This window comes from Vicia villosa, linkage group LG5, assembly GCF_029867415.1.
Source record: "Vicia villosa cultivar HV-30 ecotype Madison, WI linkage group LG5, Vvil1.0, whole genome shotgun sequence".
In the NCBI taxonomy this organism is placed as follows: Eukaryota; Viridiplantae; Streptophyta; class Magnoliopsida; order Fabales; family Fabaceae; genus Vicia; species Vicia villosa.
The window spans coordinates 89,714,589-89,737,448 of NC_081184.1; the positions used below are offsets into that span (position 1 = coordinate 89,714,589).

The 22,860-nt window shown below is 33.8% G+C and overlaps 2 protein-coding genes across 2 annotated transcripts; both read left to right on the plus strand.

Annotated features, from left to right (window-relative positions):
• Positions 1–16,698: 16,698 nt before the first annotated feature.
• LOC131604978 (uncharacterized) lies at positions 16,699–17,682 on the plus strand. Its single transcript, XM_058877387.1, has one exon. The coding sequence runs from the start codon at positions 16,699–16,701 to the stop codon at positions 17,680–17,682; it is 984 nt and encodes a 327-aa protein (XP_058733370.1).
• An 844-nt stretch (positions 17,683–18,526) lies between these two features.
• Positions 18,527–20,220, plus strand: LOC131604979 (uncharacterized). The gene is made up of 2 exons (XM_058877389.1): positions 18,527–19,008; positions 20,199–20,220. Exons 1-2 carry the CDS (start codon positions 18,527–18,529, stop codon positions 20,218–20,220), a joined length of 504 nt encoding a protein of 167 aa, XP_058733372.1.
• Positions 20,221–22,860: the final 2,640 nt, after the last annotated feature.

Consider the following 22,860-nt stretch of genomic DNA (forward strand, 5'->3'; position numbering starts at 1 on the left):
AATAAACACTTTGTCGTCGTCGGAGAGAAATACTCAGCCATTGATCTTGAGCATGAGAACAAACGAGTTCTTTGCATCGCAAATGAAAGAAGGGCTCCAACTCGGATAAAATCGACGAGTATGCCACTAGCTCTCTCACGCGGAAAAGATCTCATTATATCAATCAGTTTCAAAATCGTGGGGTATAACCACTCGTTTCGACAATTAACGGTGTCTAAACTTTGAAGAAAAAGGCCACTAAGGGCAAAAGATATTTTTTAAGAAAAAGGTTTTGAAAAGATTTGCAAACATAAGAATATTTTGAAAAAGGGAGAAGATTTTGAAATTTTAAGAATGGGAGGAGATGAAGAGGCTATCCTATTGCGTAAAATAAAAGCTAAGGAAAGAAACGGTCTAACCGAAATAAGAAGCCAACACTTGACATTGTGAGTCAAGGTAGATTTCTCATCCTTTGGAATATCAGTATCAAACCAACACATTATCACTTGGGGATCCAGATGAACTTATTATCTTAGCACCACTTTGCATTAAGCACATTAAAATTCTGACGAATATCGGGCAGAGTAACGGCTGTTTTCGGGTAAAATCCTTATCTCAATGCCTTGGAATTAACCATCAAGGACTTTCAAGGAAATACCTGCACAAATAAACAGACAACAATCCAATGCCAGACAGACAGAATAACAATAGAGTAACCATAGAATGAGGGTCCAGAGGCACCAAGTCCATAAGTCCGAATCTCCAAAATGCTAGGGATAGTAACCAATAGTCCAAAAGAGAGCCTTAAGGGTTTTTTTAGATTTTTGTTATTTATTAGTGTTTTAGCATAAGAGTAAAGTATGGTCCAAGTGGACAAAGAGAAAATAGCGGAAACATAAACATATGTCCAAATGGACAAAGGAAAAATAGCGGAAATATAAACGTCCAAATGGACAAAGGAAAAATAGCGGAATGTAAGTATGATGAAATGATAAAATAAAAGCGATAAAGCGAGAAATATAAAGAGCAATATAATAAATTGCGGAAATTAAAGTTAGTTGTTAGATGTTAAAGATAACCATCTTGAAACTTGTCAAGTATGTTATCAAAGTTAGTAATGAAGATCGATGGTGAGTGAAGGATGTTCTCGGATTTAAATTCAATGGACATTTATCAGAAGCTTGATAAAATCATAGCGACTACACGATAAACCTCCATAAGTCTTAAATCAACCGCATACAATTCTCTTCCATATTTGATCTTTTTTATTCGGGACACGAAATATTGCGCTATGTTAAGCAGATCGCCAAGTGATTTATATAGAAATCACCCTACAACGAGGCCGGTCAAAACTTTATGTGCTAATGCATGCGAGAGACATGATATGTAGATCATTCTCCGAAAGCAATACCGCACGAAAAGAAAATAGGTAACGATCTAGTCTTTACTAAGAATCCATAAGAATTCTCAAAGTATTAAGACTTTCATCGATCAAAAGAAAAAAGGGAGAAGAAGAAGATAAAATGCATAAAGTAAAATCAACTCACACTATCATTAATATCATTCATCTAATATTATGGATTAGGTCCTTTCAAACCTATCAACATCCTAGATCCAATGATATTAATGAAGTGGAGGAAGAAGGAAGCCAAAACAAGCAGAAAAAAGGCAAAAAAACACATTCTGTCCCAGGGGAAATCGATTTCCCTGAGGAAATCGATTTCCTTAGTGCAGGTTTTCAAATCTGGCGCAGAAACGTAATGGAAATCGGTTTCCCTAAGGAGGAAATCGATTTCCTCTGTGCAGTTTTCAAAAAATCAGCATTAGGAGGCATAAAACTTGACCTAAGCCAACATACAAACACCTTATGATCACATATCAATTGGAGCACGAATTTTCCATCAAATCACCATCAAATAGGACTAATATAGCATCAAAGATGCATCACACACAAGCACAAAAGAATCACATTATGATGGATGAATAAAGATGAAGAAAATTACCAAATCTTGAACAAAACTTAGATCTACTTCAAGAATCACCAACACAAATCTTCATCTCTCAACAATTGAAGAAAAAAGAGTGAAATGGATGGTGGTTTAGCTCAAAGTTTGTGAGGTTCAAGATGTGACTCACAAACTTTATGAAAGAAAAAGAGCTTTGGTGAATTTGGTAAGGATGAGGAGAGAAATTGCAAGGGGTTTTTTGGCTCTCAAAGCTTGAGAAATGAGAGAGTAGTGGCCTCTATTTATAGGATGAGAGCAAGAGTAGTGGCAATTTGGTCATTTGCTCTTAGTTAATTAACTTGTGTTTAATTGGTGATTAAAGTGGCATTTAAATGGTAAAAAATGGTAAAATGAGGTTAAAATGGAATTAATGAAGGGAATTATTTTGGTGAGGTGGAAAATTGGTAAAATGACAAATAAAAAGGTGCCAAAATGATGTCAAGCTTCCCTCCTTATATTTTTTTTGAATTTCGCCTTAAGGAAATCGATTTCCCCCGGGAGTGAAATCGATTTCACTCTGTTCCAGAAGAGAATTTGGCGCAAAATACACTAGGGAAATCGATTTGCCCAGGAGGGAAATCGATTTCATGCTGTCCAGAATGTGATTTTGTTGAAAATTGCTGTAGGGAAATCGATTTACCCAAGAGGGAAATCGATTTCATCAGTCCAAAATATGGAAAATGCCTTGTTTATTGCATGTCTTGGCTTGGTACCTACAAAACAAAAGCCTACAAAGAAACAAAGCAATATTTTTGGTATTTGGGTTAGTATAATATGCATACAAGATAAACAATCATTGGTGCTTGACGGTCCCTCTTATTGATGAGGTGAGTGCAACACCACAAACAAAACTATCAAGTGAAGCTCTTGATTAATGATTGGGATATGAATGATATATGATCTTAGGGTCAAAAATTGGGGTATGACACCCTGCCGCTCCTAATACGCATAGGAAGTCTAATAATGAGATAATGATGGAAAAATTTGTTACTGCTCAAACTCAGCAAAACAAAGAGTTCGTAAACCAAAACGTCCACACTAATGAACTAGTAAAACAATTAAAAACTAAGGTAGATGCCTTATCCACCCACAATAAAATGTTAGAGACACAAATCTGTCAAGTGGCATAGCAACAGGCAGCCATAGCTGCCCTAGCTGGCGTTTTTCATAGACAACCACAACCGAATCCTAAAGGCCATGTAAATGCTATAACCTTAAGAAGTGGAACAGAGTACGACGCACCTATTGATCCTAGAACTAAAGACCAACCCATGACTAGGAAACCTGAGGAGGAAAATAAAGAAAAAGAAACAGTTGTCGACAAAAGCCATGTCGAATAACCTTAAAAGACTAAAGAGTCAGAACCTAAGGATAGAGAGACAATTGAAAAAGATAAACCTTATGTTCCTCTGCTCCCTATAAGCCATCCATTCCATATCCTCAAAGAGTAGCAAAGTCTAAAAATGAAGGAAATTTTAAGAAGTTTGTGGGGCTTCTAAACCAACTCAATATAACCATTCCTTTCTCAGAAGCCATAACTCAAATACTGACTTATGCTAAATTTTTGAAGGAGATCTTATCCAATAAAAGGAAGATAGATGACGATATCACAATTGCACTTACTGAATAATGTAGTTCCATACTTCAAAACAGAATGCCACAAAAACTAAAAGAACCAGGGAGTTTCTCAATCCCCTGTGTAATTGGCAAATATGGTATTGACAAAGTTCTTTGTGACTTAGGAGCCAGTGTTAGTTTAATGCCTTTGTCGATTAGTGAAAAGCTACACCTTGGGAACCTTAAGCTAACTAGGATGTCACTATAACTTGCTCATCGTTTAATCAAATATCCAGTAGGAATCTTAGAAAACTTTCCAGTTATGAGTGGTTAGTTGTTTATTCCTACAAATTTCTTAGTAATGGACATTAAAGAATATTCTAGTATCCCGAATCTGCTAGGAAAACCATCCTTTGCTACTGCAGGAGCAATAATAGATGTTAAAGGAGGAAAGCTTACCTTCAAAGTAGGAGAAAGGAAAATCTAATTTATCCTTTCCAAGTTTATGAAAGCACCTACTATAGATGATACATGTTGTTTTCTACATATCATTGACAAGTGCGTAAAACAAATGGAAAATGAACCACCTCTGGATATTGAAGTCCTGATAATTCCAACGCCACCTATATTTGAAGATGATAATTAGCGTTAACCTTATGTAGATGACAGTTTAAGAAAATCCTTGGAACTTACACCAACCCATATGCCTTGCCTTAAGAAACCTACAGTTGAACTCAAGATCCTCCCAGAGAATTTGAGATATGAGTTTCTCGGTGACGACCTAGATCACCCTGTAATAGTATATGCCAACCTGAATGGTAAGGAAACAGAGAAATTAATAAAATTTTAAAATATATATCCAACTGCCTTTGGATACAAGATCTCTGATTTAAAAGGTATGAGTCCTTCTATGTGTATGCATAGAATAAGGTTAGAAGAAGAATCCAAACACTCTAGAGAACATCAAATGATTAACCCTATCCTGAACGACGTAGTGGAAAGGGAAGTAACGAAACTACTTGATGTTGGAATTATATACCCAATATCCAACAGTCAATGGGTTAGCCCAGTACACGTCGTGCCTAAGAAAGGAGGAGTCACTGTTATACAAAGCGAGAAAGGAGAATCCATTACCAAGAGTACAAAATCTGGATAGCGAATGTGTATCGATTATAGAAAGCTAAACAAGGCAACGAGGAAAGACAATTTTCCCCTACCATTCATTGATCAAATGCTTGAACATTTAGCTCAACATTCATACTTCTGCTATTTGGACGCCTACTCTGGATTTTTCTAAATCCCTATCCATCTGGACGATTAAGAGAAAACTACCTATACATGCCCTTATGGAACATTTGCATATCTAAGAGTGTCGTTTGGATTATGCAATGCTCCGACGACATTCCAAAGGTGCGTAATGGCTATCTTTCCGGACTTCCTCGATGACATCATGGAAGTATTCATGGATTATTTCTCCGTATGCGGATTAAGTTTCGAAGGATGCTTAGCAAATCTAGAAAAAAATACTTGAGCGCTCGGTAAAGGTTAATCTAGTTCTCAATTGGGAGAAATTCCATTTCATGGTAAGAGAAGGTATAGTTTTACGACATATAATATCCGAAGGAGGGATTAAGGTAGACAAAGCAAAACTCAAAGTTATTGAAAACCTACAACCTCCAAAGACGGTAAAAGAAATTAGAAGTTTCCTTGGGCATGCTGATTTCTATCGAAGTTTTGTTAAGGACTTCTCAAAAATCTCCAAACCTTTAACCAAGCTTCTAATAAAAGATGTTGAGTTCAACTTTGATGAGAAATGCCTAGAATCGTTCATATTACTTAAACAAGCTTGATCTCTGCACCTATCCTGCAACCTCCTGATTGGAGTGTACCATTCTAGATTATGTGTGATGCAAGCGATTACGTTGTAGGTGTTGTATTAGGGAAACCAAAAGACAAAAGCTTCACATCATTTACTACGTGAGTGGAACCTTGGACGTGGAACAAATGAACTACGCAACCACAGAAAATAACTCTTGGCTGTAGTGTTTGCAATAGATAAATTTAGTTCTTACCTAGTAGGAGCTAAAATAATTATCCATACTGACCATGCCGCTATTACGTATTTGTTAAGTAAGAAAGATGATAAACCAAGACTGTTGAGATGGATACTACTGCTACAAGAATTTGATTTAGAAATCAAGGATAAGAAAGGAACTCAAAATGTTGTAGCAGACCATCTTTCCAGACTCGAGGATGTAAAAATTGAGCTTGTGCCCATAAATGACGATTTCCCATATGACCGACTCATAGCCCAGTTAGGTGATGACACCCCTGAGTGTTATCATTATTGCGAAGGAGATAGTTCTGGCAATGAAATAGAAGAAAAACTAGAAACTTCCTTAGTGCAATCCACAATTCTTTGGTTTGCTGATTTAGTCAATTACCTAGCATCCGGAGTCCTACCCCCTGAATTGACTTACCAACAGAAAAAGAAGTTTTTCCCGGATCTAAAATAATATTATTAGGATGAACCCCTCCTCTTCAAAAGGCGTGCCGATGGTTTTTTCCGTTGTTGCATTCCTAAAGAAGAGGCATAAAGTATCCTAACTCAATGCCATGCAGCTCCATATGAAGGGCACGCTAGCACGTCAAAGACTTGTTCAAAAATACTTCAATCAGGTCTTATTGGCCTAGTCTATGGAAATATGTCCATACCGTAGTCACTAAATGCAACCGTTGTCAATGCACAGGAAATATTTCTCAAAGTGACGAGATGCCTCTACAGATGTTCCTGATGATAACTTCCTTGACTATGACCTTAATAACTTTTGGAATAGCATTTCTAGGGATGCAAAACCTGCATCTGATGTTATGGATTCTAATAGTATACATAACTCATCTATTAGGTATTTCCACATGATCTTAGCTTACACCCTTTTCGGGAAGAAAGAAAACAACACTAGCGTATCTAGAGAAGAATTGTTTATCATGTTTTCTGTCTTTCAGTCCAGGCATGTTAATGTTGCAACCCTTATGTTTGCTAACTTGAATAAGATTGCTCATGATACCCTTGACCCCATCTTAATTGGAGATCTATTCACCGTGATTGCTGCTAAAATAGGTCTTGGGACTCCATTATCCCACCTGACCCTTCTAGGAGGCATCCGACCTATGCATATTAAGTTTTGCTTCAACCCTGGTCTAATAAGAAACCTAGGACAAGATAGGTATGAGCTATTAATCAACAATGAAGTAGTACCCCATTTCTCCCTACCTAACCATGAAAATACTAGTGTGCATAATCGAGAAAACTGGCCATATGCCATGGAGGGTCAAAATGAGTCATCCATTGTACCTAAGACACCTCTCCCTATGAGTATAACCCTGGTCCTCTCTCTGATGCTTCTTTATTTTCATTCGCTTCCCATGATGTTCCCCCTGTCAACCATACTGCTACACCTGATGCCCTTAGTCAAGAGCTTTCTATTCTTAGAGACGATGTCACCACTATTCGACAAGATCTCTTCGGCTTTATGGATGAGACAAACGAGCAGTTTGATCATATGCATCAAAAGTTTCATTCTTTCGGCTGACAATTCGATACTAATAGAGGACGACGTGGCTGATTTTTTGTTCACTTTCACCGCTAGTCTACCTTCCATTTGAGTAGGAAGGACACTACTCATTTTAAGTGTGAGGGAGGGCACGTTTTTACCTTTTTTTCTATATTAGGATTTCCCTTCTTTCTAATTAGGATTTTACATGCTTTCTAATTTAGGATTTGATTTTTATTGTTGAGTTAGTGACGAAAAAACATAGCGCTGCGTGGGAGGAAACCAACTATTTCCTTTTTAATATTTTCATTTTTTTCATTTTTAGTACAATTTTTAATTTTAATTTTATTTTTTAATTTTATTTACATAAAATTCCATTATTGCCACATGTGATTATTGTGAGACAAGGTACACATATGAGAAGCATTACACATACCCAACCTTAAAAATACATTAAAAACCTTTAAATTTGGTCTTAGACCACCTAAGGTTCAAATAGGCGCACCTAAGGCTCGTGGCGTTCGTCATGGCTTGTGGCGTTCGCCATGATCTTAGATTTTGAAAAAAAATTAAAAATAAGGCATGGTGTTCGCCAGCCCTGGTGGTGTCCTCCATAACCTCAGAACTAGTAAAAGGCGTGCAGACATCAAGCACGCCCTCACTCTCCCCAACCCCACTTTCTCCATTTCCAACACTACATTTTCAACTTCTAACTCCCTATTAAATCTCCATTTTCCCCATAAACTTTACCTCTTCCCAACCCGCCTCAATTCCCCCATTTTTACAACTTCCAACCACTACTCTTAAATTATCACTCCATCACCACCTGTATAAATTTATATCATTTTGTCATACCCCAAATTTTGACCCTAAAATTCCACTTTTGCATTGGATCCAAAAGATTTTGATCATCATCATCTCATTTATCAAAGTATTAAGAGATCCTCATACATCATTTGATATCACTAACCTCAAAATACAAAAAGGTATGTGTTGTTTGTTTACTTTTTTTCCCAAAGCATGTGTGTTGGATCAAGGAGCTCAAGTGGGTGATTTAATCAGGGTGTGATGTCTTTTAAAATTATTCAAGCTTCTAACATGATCAAGTGATTTCCCCATCATCAATATTCAAGTTCCTTCTTGTACTTGAAGTATTTCCCGTAGTAATTCCAATTTTATTTCCATTTATTATTCCATGTTCTTAATATTAGTTATCGCTTTTATTTCTTATTCCTGTGTGTGTGAACGAAGAGTAAAATCCACAGCGAGAACACTTTAGAACTTGTTTGGTTTTCAAACAGGATTCCTTAACTTAAATGGGTGAACGAGAGTAAAATCCATGCGGTTTTGAAATATAACAGAGGTCAATAGAACGAGAGTTGAGACTAATGTTTTTAAACAAATATCTTCCTTTTGAAAATGATTTGAAAATACAACCTATGCTAATAATTTACTGAGTCCAAGAGGAACAATTGGAAATTACATTTCAGTCTCCCTTAATCAATATATTCCTTAAGTCAAATTATAGCTTTAACTTTAGTTTTAAGTTCCCTTTTTGCCCATAAATATTAGTTACCCTTAAATTTATAAGGCGACTATAGATAACGACGAGGTTGATTATTAACTCCTCGTGGGAGCGATACTCTTTTATAACTACAGTGATATGTCAGTGCACTTGCGGATTAGCACCCATCAACACTTGAGGGGAAGTATTGAGAATAATAATTCAAGTGTGAGTTGGAGTCTCACATTGGTTATAAATATGTAGACTGAGCATTTATAAGTGGGAGAATTCATACACCTATCACCTTAAAGTTTTTGGTGAATATATGATGTCTCTCTTATATGTTGTTCTTGGCCCAAAATTGATGCTCCTCCTCATGAACAACACTTTTTAAAACAAATTCAAGGCACTTATTAGGATTACTATTTCTTAAAGTATCTATAATTTTATATTGAATTAAGATATTATATAAAAAAGAAAAAAACAACGGGAAGAATAAAAATCAAAAACAGGAGAAAATAAAAAACAAAATTAATTTTCTATCCAACAAAAGAGTGAAAATTAAAAGACATCAAAAAGATTATTATTAAATGAGATAATACGCATATTCTTTAAGTTATTACAATTTTAAATATGCAGAATTCTTCTTTTATATATAATTAAAAAACAACCATAAAAAGTGATTATGATTGCTTATAAATATATAAAACAGAATGAAATGAATCGTTTTCAGCGACAAATGACAATGACACAAGATTGCAAATCAAAGCAAAAAGAAATTAGGAACGTTTTAATAACTGTTGAAATATTATTGTCCTTTCAGTAATCTCATTTTGTTATGTTGGGGAAAATTTCTTCTCTCAAGGAAACATCCGTAGTGGGAAACATTAAAGTCCAGAAAGATATTTGAGTTATTTGGTCTGGTCTTGGAAAAGAGCTGGTAGTAATCTGAATGAGAAAACAGTACGTTGCATGCCATGAATGATCCTATTGCATTTGGCGTTGTAAGGGACATACCCCAACTAGTGACAATGATTTTCCAGGTAATGTAGGTCATATTCTTAATAATACTTATGTTCTCATTTCAAATATTTTTAATATAGTTGGTAGGAAAGTAAATAAGAGTTGCATAAGATATAGTGCATTAGTACATAGAGTGCATTAGCACATTAGTACTAACTAGTATCATCGCACATCTAATACTAAATCCACTTTATCTTCTTATCTTCTGCCAAATATGTTAACCTAGATAAATACTTAAAATTAGACAGATTGAATCTGACTATGTTAAAGACTTTATTTTAAGGCAGATATTTTTAAAGATGATATTACCCCCGCTTTAACCAATCTAAACGATAAGTTCAAACTATACAAAACATGGCATAACTTAAGAAAAATAGTGATACGATACGCAGCGGAAAACAAAAATTTTTCTTTAGTTGATTCTTACGAATGAGTATGATTTGTGATAGAAACAGTTATCTCTTGTGGAGATTATTTGATGCAAAATACCGGAGGATTGATCACGAGTGTTGATGAAGAATAACGCCTCTACTCACTTCACACGAACAGACAACCTTCCTTCTCAGTGCTAACGGTTATGAATGAAGACTTTGAGTGAGAAAGAATGAGAGAGAAATACAATCAGGATTTCACAAACCTAATTTCATCAAACAACAAAGCTTATTCAAAAGAGTCGTATTATGGAACCACTTATGTGGAATGCAAGCTAAAAAGTTCAACCTAAATGCAACACATAATAATAATAATAATAATAATAATAATAATAATAATAATAATAATAATAATAATAATAATAATAATAATAATAATAATAATAATAATAGTAATAACAATAATAATAATAATAACAATAATAATAATATTATTATTATTATAATAACTATTATTATTGTTATTTCATTTTATAACTATTATAAAATGATAATAATAATAATAATAATAATAATAATAATAATAATAATAATAATAATAGTAATAATAATAATAATAATAATAATAATAATAATAACTATTATTATGATGTTCCATATTTCACTTAAGTGCGTTGTACCTTACGGTGTTCCATAATTCTCTCAAGTACATTGTACCTTACAGTGTTCCTTATTTATTATATCTCTCATCAATATGTCTTTATGTGTGCGAACCTATAGGTTCTCGCGACGTTGGCTATTATATTAAATCACATATTTAATATAATAAACAGTGAACAGTATCTAGTAACACATCACTGCTACCCAAGTCACGAAAATGTCATGTGATATGACAAAACCTTTTTCGTGATAATGTTTATGTATACAATTACCCTTTTGCCCTTATGTCTATATTGAACACAAGGCATAGACCGTGTCACCTTTGTCCAGTTCAATTTCGGGTCCTTAGACATTTATCTTGTTACGCAGAATGGACAAATTCCAACTAGGTCACTCATGTCCCTTAGCATGCTATGTGAAGTACCCATCAAGTGTCTTTTAGGTCATCCTGTTACGGACAACGTTTGATCAACAATAAAATACTCGACTCTACATCTAGGGTCCATAGTTGTTTCAGATTGAAGGGTGGTATACACCACTATTACCATGAGAATAAATTATGACACTTTGCATAGCATTCTATGTAGTGTTCTCATAGCGGGTCAATTCAGTATAAATATTACTCCTAATATTCATATCTATGTCAAGACTTGATAACTCCTTATCCATGATCCATGAGATGTGATCATCAGTCTATTTTCATAATAGTCTCAATACTTTAATGTTATTCCACTTCACAATAAAGCTTGACTACGGATAATTTAAGAATAGTGTTCTTATGTTTAATGAGGTATCATGATTAAGTCGCACTTAACATTTCATTAAACGGACTAGATATCCTAGGGACTTTATTATTTTAGAAAAACAAACATAATAAAGAAATGTCTTTTAATTATTAATAAATAATTTGGTACGAGTACCAAAATTATTGGCCTCTAGGGCTTACACCAACAATAACGCCTAAATAAATTAATGGCCTCTTCGTTTGCCACTTTCATGTTCCTCGGAATGTGGCCAAATATTCAGCGTCGAGAGCTATCTTTTATGGTTATGTTTCCTGCTTCAAGTCTACAACTTTCCCTTCATGTGCCCCTGTTTGTTGGACATTGACTATGGTCTTGGTGACCTTCTTCAACTTTAAACTATCCAAATACATCTCTTAGTAGTCTTGTTGTCCCGTTAGATAACCCTAACTCACCCATTGGCAGTGTTTTAAAAACTGGACTGGACATCAAACCGGTGAGGGTACTGGGTCACTGGTTTATTGGTCAAACCATTGGGTCACTGGTCGAACCGCGTGACTAAACCGGGTTAAACCGGATAACTCGGTTGAATAGATCGGTCGTTATAACAAAATTATATAGGTATAAAATTTGTCAAACCGGATGATTCAATCTCTACAAAATATAAGTGACACTTAAATTTTTTGAAAATATCATATTAGAGAAAAATTCACAAGTTCATAATTTAAATTCAAATTTTACACATAGGTATCACACACAATAAAATAGTACATAATTATAAAATATAATTGCAAACAAAAGTTTAATCGCAACATAATTTAATTGAATAATTTATAATAAAATAATTTCATATCTACTAAATTTAATTTCAATAAAAGAAAAATTGTTTCAGTATTGGGATCTCCTTCTTCAATATCAAAATCATCGGTAACAAAATCAACCGCATCTGCAATAATTTTTTATTATTTATTTTATTTTATTTATTTAATTTTTTATTTTAATTTTTAATTAAAATAATCAAAACGATGTTTTTTTAATTTTTTAAAATTAAAAAAATTAAAAATGCATCCAAACCGCCGGTTCACAAAAATCGTCGGTTTTCCCGATTTTAACGGTTTAAACCTGTTTTGACCGGTTCACACCGGTTCAATAACATTTCCGATCCAGCTATTGAACCAGACCGGTTACCTGGCCGGTTCCCGGTTCGACCGGTCCGACCGGCCGGTTCGGTCCGGTTTTTAAAACACTGCCCATTGGACATAGGGTACTTCACACATATAAACAGTGTGGATAGGGAGGCTCCCATCTAGTTAAAAGCAAGTCATCCTATGATCAAGTTATATGAAAAAGGTGCGTCTATAACAAGATTTGTTATATTGACCATTATTTTCCTCTTCTCAACCCCAAACACGGTCTCTTGGGTGATGTAGCCCTTTACCTTCACTTACTCGCCTGTGAATCTCACAAATGAGCCTTGGAAAGCTTTGAGGTCATCAAGGTCCAGGAAAAGCCTTTCAAAAGCCTCCCAGTAAAGGATGTATGTGGAGCTTCCGTGATCAAACAAAACCTTTTTAATCTCCTAATCATCGCATCGTCCGCTTTATGACCATGGGGTCATTGTTATAAAGATGGATGCCTGAGGCGTCTCTCTTAGAGAAAGTGATATCATACTCTTCTTGGTCGAAACTAGGTTGAAGGGTGAGCCTTCTACAGCCACAACTTGGCGTGCATACCTTCTGCAGATGAAGCTAGTCTCCCTGCCTTTAGCGAACCCCTTGATATGTGTTAAGGGTGTGATGCATAAACATGTCCTCACCTCACTTACTTGGTTCCTTGCCCTTCTTGGAACTAGAGTATCCTGAGGTATCTTTCTCTTCAGAATTGGATCCACCTAGCATCTGGTTGGAGTTGCCTATGACATATTTCTTCAAGTGGACCTCTTGGATGAGGCTCTCTTTCTCCTTCTTCAATTGGTAGCAGTCTTCAGTTTGGTGGCCTTTTACGTTGAGAAACGTGCACTACCTGCAGGGTTCAGGCCACATGATGTAACTACTACGAAAAATGGAAAACCCATTTAACAATGGTTGGAAAATACATATAATCACGCAGGTCCATGTGTTGTTATGTAGAGTGTTGTCGTAAATGTGTTACTTACAATCACGGTCTTGGGACCGTTGTAGTTTATTGGAAAAAGCGCAACACAACTATAAGGTAGATGAAGTTTCCTCAACAACTTCATGCTTCTTTTTTTTTCATAGCTACGCAAACTATATGTACGATAGCCACGCATGCGCTTTGTTAAGGTGCTGAAGACGAATCTAAAAAATCATGAAAACAAACATTTATCAACAACAGCAAAGCTAATAACGATGAAGAAGAGAATAAATATTTTGAAAATCATGTGAAATATAACAACAACATACACGAAAACGAGAGAATAAGAATGAAAAAGAATACCTTCATGTATGAAGAATAAGATAAATTGTTATCACTTATCTGAAAAACACTCATATAGAATAGGAAAGCTAATGATGAAGAACAAGATTAACGACTACTTTGAAGAATAGGAAAGATAATGACGAAGAAGAAGAGAAAAAATGGGTGCTAGGTTTTTGTTGTGAAGGTTACATAAATACTGCCAAGAAGCGAGAGTTTATTCGATTATATAGGTAGGGGTGTTCTGGGTGTGGTTTAGACAGTTTTGACTCTAAAAATCATTTGAACCGCGAGAGAAAAAAGTGCGGTTCAGTTTGGTTTGATTGACTTTCGGAAAATATTGAATCGAACCAAACCAAACTAATGCGGTTTTGGTTGGTTCAGTTGTTTCGGTTTTTTACAAAAATTTACTAAGCCATACATACACATATAGAGGAAAATATAATTGTGTTTAATCGTTCATACATTACCATAAAAAAATGAGTTAAATAAGTATTTGGTCCCTCTAAATATAGCGGTTTTCAACTTTAGTCCCTCGAAATATTTTTTTCAAAGAATGGTCCTCCTAAAAATTTTAATTTTAACTTTTAGTCTCTCGAGCAATTTAGCGACGGTTTTTACAATTTAGCGACGGTTTTTATTTTGCAACGAAATTAGAGGCTATTTTAGCTACGATTTTGCCATGAGGGACAAAAAGCTAAAATTAAAATTTTTAGGAGGACCATTATTTGAAGAAAATATTTAGAGGGATTAAAGTTGAAAAGCGCTATATTTAGAAGGACTAAAAACATATTTAACCCTAAAAATATTTATAACTGTCAAAATAAGTTTATAATTTAATACATAAAAATGTTCTTACAATTTTATCTTAGGTCTAAAGAATGATATACATGAAATTGCATTTGTAAATAAATATTATACAAAGAATACGATAAAATATTTTTTATTAAATAGTATTTATAAAAAACTAATATTTTGTTTTTCAATGATATATAAATTAAAATAAATATCATACAAAGAATATGATAAAATATATACATAATACTAGTTGATTTGTCTAGAAAATTAAAGATATATATATATATATATATATATATATATATATATATATATATATATATATATATATATATATATATATATATATATATATATATATATATATATATATATATATATATATATATACACACACATATATGTGTGTGTCTATATACACACACACACACATATATATATATATATATATATATATATATATATATATATATATATATATATATATATATATATATATATATATATAATGCGGTTTGGCTTGGTTTGGTTCGGTTTGTAAAATACAAACAGTAAACCGAAATGAACTGCGCGGTTCTGCTAGAAAATGACCCAGACACATCCGAACCAAATGTGATTTTTGCGGTTTGGCTTGGTTTTGCGAATATCTATTGGGTCGGTTCAATTTTGAACACCCTTATATGTAGGTACAATTTTGACAACGATTTTCATTACTAACCGTGGTGATATATATATATATATATATATATATATATATATGAGGGCATATCATATGAGAATGCCTTTTTTATATGAGAATGTGAAAATGAATCTGAACCATTAGATTTTAAAATAAATGGTGGAGATTATGTGTGAATCTTTTTTTCTCTCTCCTACATCTTTTATTTTATTAATGGAGGAAAGATAAAAAAAGATTCACACATAATCTCCATCATTTATTTTAAAATCTAATGATTCCGATTCATTCTCACATTCTCATTTAAAGAAGACATTCTCATATGAGATATATATATATATATATATATATATATATATATATATATATATATATATATATATATATATATATATATATATATATATATATATATATATATATATATATTGGCGGTTCTAGTGCCTAGCTAGCCCGGGCGGGTTTCTTTGTATTCCGCCTAATTTAATATTAGAGTTTTAGACGAAATCAGGGGCAAAATTAGTCAAAACAGGGTGTAAAAATTAAAACAAATAAATAATCAATGGTCCAGGCCCACCCAATTAATTATTAATGAATCAAAACTGAAATTAAAAAAAAATTCCTTAAAACAAAACCTTTAACCTTCTTACAAAACTACGGGTAAAAAGGTTTTGAAAAAATTAAAACTATGCCGCTCATCTCTCCGTCGTGACCGTAAGGTGATAATCTCCCCTATATTCTTCTTTTATTTTACCAATTTCCACTTCCATGCTTGACTGCTTGTGTTTGTGTTTGTGTTTGTGTTGTGTTTAGTTGTTGTTGTCACAGTAAATGAAAAGGCAAAAAGATAATAAATAAAATTGAAACATGAAACTATGAAAGTTGTGTTGTGTTGTGTGGTGGTAGTCTGGTAGAGAAGAGAAGTAGGACAAGTGTAGGTACTAGGTAGTGTATGTGTAATGTGTCTAGGAAGTGTGTGGTTCTGTGTTGAGTTAATTTACCGACAAAGTGTGTAGTGTTGTGTTATTGTTTTGCAATTTTTTTAATAAAAAAAGTTAATAATTGAAACTATAAAGAGAATTAGGCGTAGGTACGTAGTGTGTGGTTGTTTTGTCTAATTCTTTTTCTTTTTGTTTTTTTCTCTATTTTTTTAAATTGGTATAAACATGTATGAATTAGGTTTAGTTATTAATTGGTTTAATCTAACAATTAGTTTAATTTATTAATTTATTTATTTTATTTATTTATGTTATATTTTTATTATTATTTAAATTAGTTAGATTTAGTTGTGGGCTTTAGAGTTAAAGGCTCTCCCTTACTTACCTAAATCGGACCATTTTACTTTTAATTTAACTTCATAGTTTATTTTTCTAGATACTTAAATTTCAGAGATGAGAAAGTTTTTGGTTCCTAGAACAAGTATTGAGAATGTTAATGTTGTGCAATCGGAAGCCGAAGTAGAAGAAACACCGCCTAATATGGCCAATGAATTTAATCCAAATGAGATTGTACGTGATCCAGGATGTAGGAAACAAATTCATGAGTATGCTACGGATATTCAAGACCAAGTGAGGAGGGCATATATATTGAAGGGTCCAACGCAACCAGATTTAGCAATATTTCCTCGTACTCAATTTGGGAAGTCTTCAAGAGCATTTTGTAAAGCATGGTATAAGAATTATACATGGATTGAATATAGTGAGTCGAAGGATGCAGCTTATTGTTTTTATTGCTTTCTCTTTAAGCCGCCCGGGAGGGCCGAACACTTTGGTTATGAAGTCTTTAACAAAGACGGATTTAAAGATTTGAAGCATGCATCTAAAGGCTTCAAAGATCATATTGGTAGTCATAATAGTAAGCACAACTCATGTATGAAGCACTATGACGATTATAATAATCAAAGACAAAGTGTGACAAGTATCTTTGCTAGAGCAACTAGGGAATTAGAAGAATTGTATAAGATCTGTTTGACTTGTTCTTTAGATTGTACTAGATATCTCATAGCAAAAGGCATTGCTTTCCGTGGCCATGATGAAAGCTCTACTTCTCTAAACAAGGGCAATTTTAGAGAGATGGTGGAATGGGTAAAATCTAATGATGAAAAAGTGAGAGATGCTTTTGACCGTGGTCCAAAAAATTGCACAATGACTTCTGGTGACATTCAAAAGGAGCTTGCAATGTGTTGTGCACATGAAGTTACCAAGGTCATTATGGAAGAGCTTGGTGAAAGACAATTCTCTGTGCTTATTGATGAGTCGCGTGATATATCTGTCAAAGAGCAAATGGCGGTGATGTTGAGGTTAGTAGTTGTATTTTCCAATTCCTATTACATATTATTCTCCATGCCTCCATATAACATTGTTGAATACATTTAACTTTTTATTTATATTGCTATGTTCTTGAACGACAAAGGACAAGTTGTGGAACGATTTATTGCTCTACATCATGTCAAATATACTACATCTGAGGCACTAAAGGATGCTCTTTATGGTATTCTTGATCGTCACACATTATCTATTTCAAGGATACGAGGGCAGGGATATGATGGGGCTTCAAATATGAGAGGTGAATTTAATGGTTTGCAAAGAAAGATTCTAGATGAAAACCCTTATGCTTTCTATGTCCATTGCTATGCTCACTGTTTGCAATTGGTGGTTGTGTCTGTTGCTAGTAGTTTCTCATCTATTCATGATTTCTTTGAGTATATCTCCTTGATTGTAACCACAACAAGTGCATCTTGCAAGAGAAGGGATGCTTTGACAGAGGCACAACACTAATATATTTTGAATAGGCTTAAGAGTGGTGAGATATCTCAAAGAAAGGGCTTGCACCAATCATCTAGTCTCGCTAGATCCGGGGATACTAGATGGGGTTCACATTATACTACCTTGATTCGTTTGGATGAGATGTGGTCCTCCGTGTTAGAGGTGCTTAGTATTGTTGATGAAGATGGACGTGGACCATCTCAAGCAGCAGGTTTGATAGAAAAAAATTGAGAGCTTTAAATTTGCTTTCATTTTGAAGTTTATGTTAAAGTTGTTTGGTATCACAAATGAACTTTCAAAAATTTTGCAAACAAAAGATATTAATATTGTGCTTGCTATGGAATTAGTTGATGATGTTAAAGCTCAATTGGCTACATTGAGAGAGAATGGTTGGGATGATTTATTTATTGATGTCCAAGAATTTTGTGCTGCTTAAAGTATTCTGGTGCCAAATATGGATGAAGAAATACCGGTTCGGGGTCGTTCAAGAAGAGAAGGGAGGACTGTCACTAATCTTCACCATTACTGTGCAGAGATTTTTTATGTTGCTATTGACAAAATATGTGTGGAGATGGATCACCGGTTTAGTGAAGGAAGTAACATTGTGCTAGATTACTTCTCATGTCTTGACCCGAAGAACTCTTTTTCCAAGTTTCATGTTGATAAGCTTGTTCGTCTTGCTGATATTTATCATGCAGACTTTTCTAATGATGATCGTGGAACAATAAGGGAGCAACTTGAGACTTATGTACATCAAGTGAAAAGGCATGCTTCATTTACTTCTTGTGAAGATGTTCAAAGTTTGGCTATGAAGATGGTTCAAACTAAGAAACATTTGGTATTTCCATTGGTCTACAAACTCATTGAGTTGGCTTTGATATTGCCGGTGTTGACAACATCCGTCGAAAGAGCTTTTTTAGAAATGAAGATTATCAAGTCTAATTTGCGCAACAAGATCAACGATGTGTGATTCAATGACTTGATGATATGTTACACCGAACGGGAGATATTCAAGTCACTTAAAGATGTTGATATTATACGAACATTCACCGCAAAGAGGTCTCGGAGAGGGCATTTACCTCCTAATTTTATTTAGCACACTATTTACAGGTTAGGTTTCATCTCTCTTATGTAACACATTTTATGACTATTTATATATTATGTCACATGTAACTCGCGGTTAAAATTTTTGCCCAGGCTACCTAAAATTCCTGGCTCCACCGCTGTATGTATATATATATATATATATATATATATATATATATATATATATATATATATATATATATATATGTCACACAGTTGTACAAAAAAACCGCAGTGATACCCTTTTATTTTTTTTTAAAACTAAATAAAAAAGAAAAGGCGCGCCTTAATGTTAAAGAAATAAAATATTTTAGGAAGCTGAGGTTCGATCCGATAAAAGCTTTATTTTATCACCACGGTGAGCCTAACAACCGTTATTATATCCTAATAATTTTTAATTTATAAATTAAAGAAAATGTTAGAGCCTGGTAGTTGAGATGTCACCACGGTGTTTGGAAGAACCGTGGTGACTTGGGCGTTGTTGTTTCTGCATTTTGTAGTTGTGTGTTTGACTTGGGGGGCCGTTAGAAGAGAAATATCATGCCTATGGAGGACCTCATGCCATATCTTCTCACAAATAGTGTTCAAGAGTGTGAAGCTCTTTTTAGGTTTCTCGCTCCGTTTGAAAGCCACATTGTCTCTAACAGTCGAGGTATAATGATTATTGCACGACTATTGTGAGTTTTCAAGGTTGCAAATGGCCTTGTTCTTAACATATATGGCCTTTTTTTGGCGTTTCTTTACTCTCGTTTTTTGTAGCACTATGGACGTGTCACTACCTCTGCCAAGGAAGTCGCGGGCCTCTAGGAGAGAGATTCATGAAAATATTTAGACATTAGTCCATTTTGGAATGCTCCTACGAACATCTCCTAGTTAGGGTGGATGACCTTGATCGTCACCTCATTAAAACGGGTTAGATACTCCCTCAAAGATGTTAGAACAAGATTTGGTTCTATATTTTATCTCTAAGTTTTGATGATAACAACACATATATTTTATATGTAAAAAAATTTATTTCTAACATTTTCATAAGTGTGCAGATCAAAAGCTCTGTATGATTAAGGACTATTGTCTAAAGAATCATCAGAAATGTTGTCATTAGAAAGACTAGTCGCTTCTACGTCTGAAGAGACATCAGTAGTTCTATAGAACGTTAAGTGTTAATTAGAATGAGATCTCATGTGTACTTCATAACAAGTTGCTACTTCAGAAATCTCTTGTGTCTCAAAATGAAATAGGTCTACAAGAAGTTGTTGCTTCAGATCAGAAAACAAAGTCTACATCAGATACAAGATGATTGCTTATAAGATCATGTGTTAAGATATATTCGTCAAAAGAGCTGTTGCTCAATATTCTGAAGACATAGTCCAGATTAGCTGATACATATCATAAATACGGCTTTTTTTTACTCTATTCATATATCAAGACGTGTTCCTCACATATGTTGTTGCACTACTATCTGAAGACATTATTCTTTTGTGAAAGGCTTTGACACTACAACTTGTATTATTTGTGTGTTCTCACCTCAAATCAGTTATCTCTTCAGATACAAATATGATATAGGAAGTCTTGCGTCGTACTTCAGAAAGGTTGCTGTCATTATTTCTTCCAAGCTTACTACTTTAGAATTAGAAGTACATTATTTGAAGACAAGCATCAAGAAACTTTATTTAGAAGATTCAGTATAACAGTCTGCTAAACAAATCACAAATATTAAGACGTTCGTACTATTCAAAAGCTGTCTTCCACGCCATCACATCAAAGTTACAAGCTACAGGCTAGGGAAGTAACATGTTCCAATTTCCAACATCTACACTGCTATTCGTTGGAAAGTAACTGTTAGCTTTTAGAAAATACTCTTTTATCCTCACAACATCTCTTTCTCTGAAGACTATAAATGAAGATCAAGACTTCAGAAGAAAAGCTGTTGAAAGGTGAACAGCCAAAAACTGTTGTAAGCCAGATAGCCGAAGCTGCTAAATGACAATAGCCTATGTCACGGGTTGCCAATGCAATAGCAAAAGGCAAAGATACTTCTAGTTTTAAAATACAAAAGATAAAGATGTTGTTCATCGTAAACGCTAAAGCTACAATGCTACTACAAATGCGAAAAAGACGAAGCTCAATCAAAGCAAAGCAAAAGCTGTCGCAACATTATGAAGCTGGAGCTGAAGGGGACAAAGAAAGAAGAGAAGAAGATTACTACAAGATGCAAGTAAACAATGAATCTTAAACATCTTTGTAGAATCTTGTAAACAGTAAGGAGTTGTTTCTCATATCTTGCTCAACACTTTTCTGTTGTTTGTACTTAAATCTTTTGTGTAATATGCTTTTAATAAGCAATCTTGTAAACACATCTGATAATCAATTTCTATTGATTGTTCCTTAAGTGACTAGTCTTAATCTCTGTTTGGTAAAACTAGCTGGTAGCTGGTGACTGATAGCTGGTAGCTGGTGACTGATAGCTGGTAGCTGGTGACTAATAGCTGATAAGTTAATTTGAGTGTTTGGTAAATTAGCTGTTACACTAGCTGATAAATACAAAATGACACAAAAGGACATTCTTATTAAGAAATTTGTGATTTATTTATCTTATCATGTTATATTATTATGTTATTAAATTAATTTATATTTGATAAAAATAAATATATTAATACAAACTTACAAAGCAATTTTAATATATGTGAAAAATTTAAGAAACATTAAAATATTTTAAATTTGTATATAAATTATATAAATAAATTTAACGAAAAACATGAAATTTGAATTCAGTTAAATTAATCAAAATTAATGATAAAATTAAGTCTATTATTTAATATTATACTATAAAAATATAACAAAAATTTTAATTTTCTTCGTCTCGGTTAATCTCATTGATTCTTCGATTAGGTTTCACTAACTTGAGAATTATCGACACTATTTCAAAATTTATTGTATACTTTAGATGTTAGTAAAAACATTAAAGATTAAAAAAAATATTAAACATTGAATCATAATATATATCGAAGGGTAAAAATAGATTTTTGTTAAAATAATAAGGGTATAAATGGAAGAAAAAGTCACAAGCTAAAAGCTACAAGCTCAAAAGCTACTTCAAATAGCTTTTCAAAAAGAAGAAAAAGACTAGTAAAAAAGCTAAAAGCTAAAAGCTAAAACAATTACCAAACAGAGCTTTTTTATTTATATGAGTTGAAAAGCTAACAGCTAAAAGCTCTTTTTATGGCCTTACCAAACAGACTCTTAGTCTGTATACTCAAGAAGACGGTGACAGTTTGTCATCATGGGAAATCTTTCTTTAAGGGACCAGTTAGGACATAATTCTTAAATGAGTCATTGATCGTTATATCTCTTAGGGGACCAGTTGGGTCAGAATTCTTAAGGGATCACTAGCAAAATTGATCAATGTTTGATTGTTAGTCACCGGCGGTTGGCCTATTCAATTGTAATCATTTCTATGATTAATGGATTAAGTCCTTTTCTAAGGTAAAATCACCTTGGCAGCTGGACAGGACTAACCTTTTCTAAGGGGAACTTGGATAAATGAATGTGTTATCTTTCTCTTTTTGCATTCGCTAATGTTTATCTTAAACGAATATTTTTCTAAAAGGGCAAAGTTTTTAAAACCCAATTCAAACTCCTCTTTCTTGTGCTTTTCTCTACCTTCAAAAGATTTAGAAGTGCCATGTCGAATATTGGACAGAC